Source organism: Canis lupus, chromosome 9 (genome assembly GCF_003254725.2).
Source record: "Canis lupus dingo isolate Sandy chromosome 9, ASM325472v2, whole genome shotgun sequence".
Classification (NCBI taxonomy): domain Eukaryota; kingdom Metazoa; phylum Chordata; class Mammalia; order Carnivora; family Canidae; genus Canis; species Canis lupus.
The window spans coordinates 30391071-30395952 of record NC_064251.1 but is presented as its reverse complement, the minus strand read 5'-3'; the positions used below and the strand labels follow the sequence as shown (position 1 = coordinate 30395952).

Genomic DNA, 4882 nt, shown 5'->3' with positions numbered 1-4882 from the left:
AAAATCCCCTCCCTTCCCCACCCCCTATTTGACTAGAGCTTAGAAACCATTTGAATCTACATATCCATGCAGTAGAAATTCATGAGTGGATATCATTAGATTTACTCCATTGTGTACCCTTGATATGTTCTAATTCTGGTCTCTTTTTTGGGGGCGGGGGAGGGGGGTAATTCTGGTTCCTTTAATCTGTAATTTGATGCTTTCCTGGTCACAGACCTAGCATATCTGGTTTCATCATAGCTAGACTCTTTCTACAGCAGGGTTTCTCAATCTTGGTACTATTTTTAACCAGATAGTTATTTGTTGTGGGGTCTATCTGGTACATCTTAGGATATTTAATAGCATCTCTGGCCTTCTACTCAATATATGTCAGTATCACTGACCCCCTCAACCTCAGTTTTGACAATAGAAAGTTTCCAGACATTGCCAGATGTCCCAGGGAGGCAAGTGGTTCCCAGTTGAGCACCAATGTCCTACAAAATGAAAATGAACTACAGAAATACGGAGGAAGAAAGAGAACATTTCTGACAAGCATATTTTAAGATGTTTTAAGCTTTCCAGAAGGATCTTTATATCTAGATAATTTAGACATTTTCTTTTATAAGAGAGGTAGGGGCCACAGCAGTGTATCCATCATTTCAGATCTGACCTCTTACCATTGGCTCCATTATACTTGGTCTTCTTTTGGAGGTCAGCTCGTAATAATTTCAGTTTCTTTTGAATCTCAGTCAGAATACCTATTTTCTGATCCAAAATGGACAATAACTGGGCAATGCAAAAATCAGCATCGTAATTTCCCTCACCAGCTGTCTCCTGGATGTTGTTCCCTGGCCATTGGCTTGATTCCTTCCATGAAGTCCTCCCTGTATCCTCCACTAACGGAGTGGATAATGTTTCGATGTCTTTAGCCTGTTTTTCCTTTTCACTCTGTATATTAGGTATATTAATAAATCCATCCCTCTGAAGGGATGTTTTTGAATTTCTAATGTGATTTTCCAACATCCGTGGCACCTCAGGTCCAACCGGATAGACACAACGATGGTGGGGCGTTAAATCCAGAGCTAATTCTTTCACTCTATTTGCATATCTTAAAGTGTTGAGGGTGTTTTCACAAGAGGCCATTCCTGGAGAGATGGTAGCAATCATACAAGTGGAGGAGTTCTGGCCTATAAAGGAGTCCCGGAGCACCTGCGTCAGTTTGCTGGCTCTGAATGGGGTGTGAGACTTGTTCTGACCCAAAGCTCGGATGCATTCTTTGAGCGCTAGGAGACTTTTATTTATCTCCGCCCCCTCCAGCTGCCTTTTCCGGTTGGCTTTGGCAGTATCTGCTCCCCTTTCGTTCCCGGCTAAGTCAACGAGGGAAAACTTGCCATGCAGTTTCCCTCCTGACTTTAGGATGATCTGGAACACGGCATGGCTCCTGGAAGAGTGGGCATTGACTGATGTCTGGCCAGAAGTCCGACAGCTGTTTCCTAGTTCCACGAGGTTCAGCACATCCTCCACACTACACACCTCCTGCTCCTGCAGTCCGACCACCTGCATTTGCTGATTGCCATCCTCGAGGACTTGCAGCTTCTTCTTCCAGTTCAACAGATCATACACCTTGCCCCCATAAATCTCAAAAAATGTCCCATAGACTTTGAGGTCCAGCTTCTCATAAGCTCTGGTTTTGAGCAAGAGGAAGACATCCTGCGCCACCAGGGCATAAATGCCTTTAGAACAGTCTTGATCCCCTCCCGAGAAGGCTCCGCCCATGGTGTGCGTTTTCCCGCTGCCTGTCTGCCCGTAGGCAAAGCAGGTGGCCATGCCCCTGCGGAAGATGGACTCCACCAGCGGCTGGGCAGTGAACTGGTACACTAACTCGTTGGAGGCGGTGTCATCGAAGGCATGGTCGAAGCAGAAGGTCTGGTTCTCCAGGTAGCGAGTGAGGTCTACCTTTTGCTTGGACTCATGCACCATGACCACGTTGTCCGAGGGGATGGTGATGATGTCCAGGTCCTTCATGGTGGTCTCCCGCTGGTTGAGGGGACGCTTCCTCACGCAGACGCAGATGCGGTGGTCCTCCCGGGGCTCCAGGCTGGACACCTTGCTGCAGTCCAGGTGCCTGCGGTACTCGTCGATCATGCGCATGATCTCGCAGTTGGGGTTTCCCGTGTTGACATTGAGGGCGCGCTGAGCTCGGATCTCCAGCTGCAGCCGCCTGCGCTTTTCCCGCTGTTTTTGCAGTTTCTCAATTTCCCGGAGGCAGGGGGACTTTTTCCGCTTCATCAGGCAAGGGTTGCTGGGGACTCTGAGAGCCAGGCTGTCCCCTGAGGGCATTTCGTTTTTCTGGGGGATGGCCGCAATCCAGCGCGTGGCGGAGCCCTGGTCCCCGATGGCTGAAGCGGGCGCCAGAGACCAGCGCAGCAGCGGGGACGGCGTGGGGTGTCCAGCAGAGGCCAGCGCGGGATTCAGCAGGAATATGGTTTCTAGGTCAACCTTCTTGCCCTTTTTAACTCCTTTTTCGACCCACTCTACCGTGACCCAAGAGTTTTCTCTTTTGATCTCTGTGACCACAGCGAGGTGGATCCGCCCGTCGCTGCGCTGGATGGCCACGCAGATACCCACTTGCACGTCCCCGAGGGCGGCTTCAAGGGTTTCAAGGCTGCGAGGCGGGGGGCGGCCGGGAGGCATAACTGGCTGGCCATGGTGAAGGATGGAGGTGTCAGGGCTCGCTTTCTGGGGCCCTTGGGGTTGGAGCAGGAGGACCTGAGCCCAAGCCAGCCTGAAGCGCCCAGGGCACTGAGGCGCTTGTGGTTTGCACCTGCCTTTGTGAGTCCCATACCAAGGCTCTGCCTCAACCACTGGCGTCACAAAGGGATGGAGACAAGTGGCAGTGGGGGGGGGGGGGAAGGGGCCACGAGGTGAAAGCAGGGGGTGGGGGGGTGGGGGGGGTGAAGTCACATTCGTGATTCTAGGTACAAAGACAGCTGGAATAGAAAAATTGTTCTCTGCCACTGAGTACATAGGGGTCGCAGTTAGGAGCGTGGTATGTGTCCCGTGGGCTGTTGCGCTTCAGCTTTAGGACCATCCGTTCCGGCCTGCAGTCTGGAGCCGCATGCAGCGTCTAAGCTAGGTGCTTCAGTTTGAGGACCGGTGAATGTTCGCTTCAGCTTCAACCCTTTAGTGATCAGCAGGAGCAAGTGAGGGTAGAGCTGTCTGCAAATCACAGGCTTCTAAGGGCAGGATCCCAGAGAAACTCCCTCAAACCTGCCATCCTTCTTCCGGCCCACATCCCCTTCAAAACTTGCCGGACTTTGAACAGTCACAACTTCAAGTTATTCCTGTTCAGTGGGAGTTCTCATTACAAAATCAAAATGAGTTGAATGTAGTGGCTTCTTGTGGTAATTTGCTAATATGGCATTTCCTTTCGTGCAGCATCTGGGTTTGCAAACACAAAGTGTTTATCACATTCCAGGTGGCTCTGGTAGCTCTAAAGTGAGTTTTGTTGCATGGCAGACACCACCATTTTTGAGATTATTTCAGTAATTACCTTTCTAAATTCTTTCAGTAATTACACTACTGGCCTCATTATGCATAATTTGGAGAGAAAGGAGGGACTGTTGGTGGAAAGAGAGAATTCATCTTATACCCCCTCCTCATCCCAAAATGTGTGTGCATGTGTCCTTTAGAAGTTAAGGTAGGGCAGGCAGGATGGTCAAGGGAAATGAAAGGGCAGCTAAGATCATCAGAGGCAACTGTATGTTTTGGCAGGATTGCAGATTTTTTTTCTGTAGGATGATTTACTTGCAAAAACAAAAAATTTTAAAAATTAAAAAAAAATTGACATCAACTGCTAGATAGGCCACATGAAGATGAAGGTGACATTTTCTTTTCCTTCCGCATAGCACATTGTCTTTTGGCTGTAAGTCTGGTGGTAATTTCAATGACAGCCTCAAAATGGCATGAAGTAGCCTGGTGTCCTTACAACCTTCTTTAGGACCAAGGGCCATGATGGAAGCACATTCTTGTTATAAATCGACTTTTTCTTAATGGAAGTCCCTCTCCTCGGTAAATTTAGTAAAACTTAGATTTTAAAAAGAAGGTGTATTGGGGGGATATTGGGTAAGTTGGATTAGTATGTTGTGCTCATTTCAGGGGGATGCTGAATGCTAGTAGAGGGACGGGAGAAAGGACTTTCTCCAACTATCTTTTTATGATTATTATTTTTTTAATTTTCCAACTTATCAATATTGAAAGTTGTGCTTGAAATCAGTTTTTGTTTTCCTTTTGTCAGGGCATTATGTAAATGACCCTAATCCCTCTGTTTTTCATTAGGTTAAATTATCTTAAAAAAAAAAAACTTGCTGTAAAAAAAAACTTGCTGCTTTCAAGTTATACGTATATAAATTTACATTTATATATATGTATATATAATTAACCTTTATCTTTGAAAAAAATGTAGTCTCTCTCAAAATTATACAAACTCTAGCTCTTCTTGGTAAAGCACATTTTTATACCTGAGGCAGTGATTTTTATTTACTTATTTATTTTTTTACAGATAGACCATAAATGACAAGATTCAAAGTGGTAGTGCAAAAATCAAAGGTTAAAGTTTATTTTGCTGTCCAGCATATCCATAAAGGTCTTTTTAGCTATTTTAGGACTTTTCCTCACTCCTCCCCTTTAGTTGTCTTCTTTCTATATATTTCGCCTTGACTATCTCATGTATTTCCACCGTTTATTATTATTATTAATAATATATATATGGAGAAAGGGAGAGTGAGAGAGTGCATGCACTCTTAAGTATTTTTAATTATTCTTAGGAGTTCCAACATCCACCCGCTGACTTCTCCCTCCTCTTCAGCCCATTCTGATTTGGAGTTAGTTTCCCCGTCTCTGG

At 46.3% G+C, this 4882-nt stretch overlaps 1 protein-coding gene across 1 annotated transcript; it reads right to left on the bottom strand.

Annotated features, from left to right (window-relative positions):
- Positions 1-534: 534 nt before the first annotated feature.
- KIF2B (kinesin family member 2B) lies at positions 535-2786 on the bottom strand. Its single transcript, XM_025440500.3, is given in 2 exon segments — positions 535-2624; positions 2627-2786. Coding segments are annotated over 2 exon segments (2052 nt in total). The 5' UTR covers positions 2688-2786; the 3' UTR covers positions 535-633.
- Between the last annotated feature and the right edge of the window lie 2096 nt (positions 2787-4882).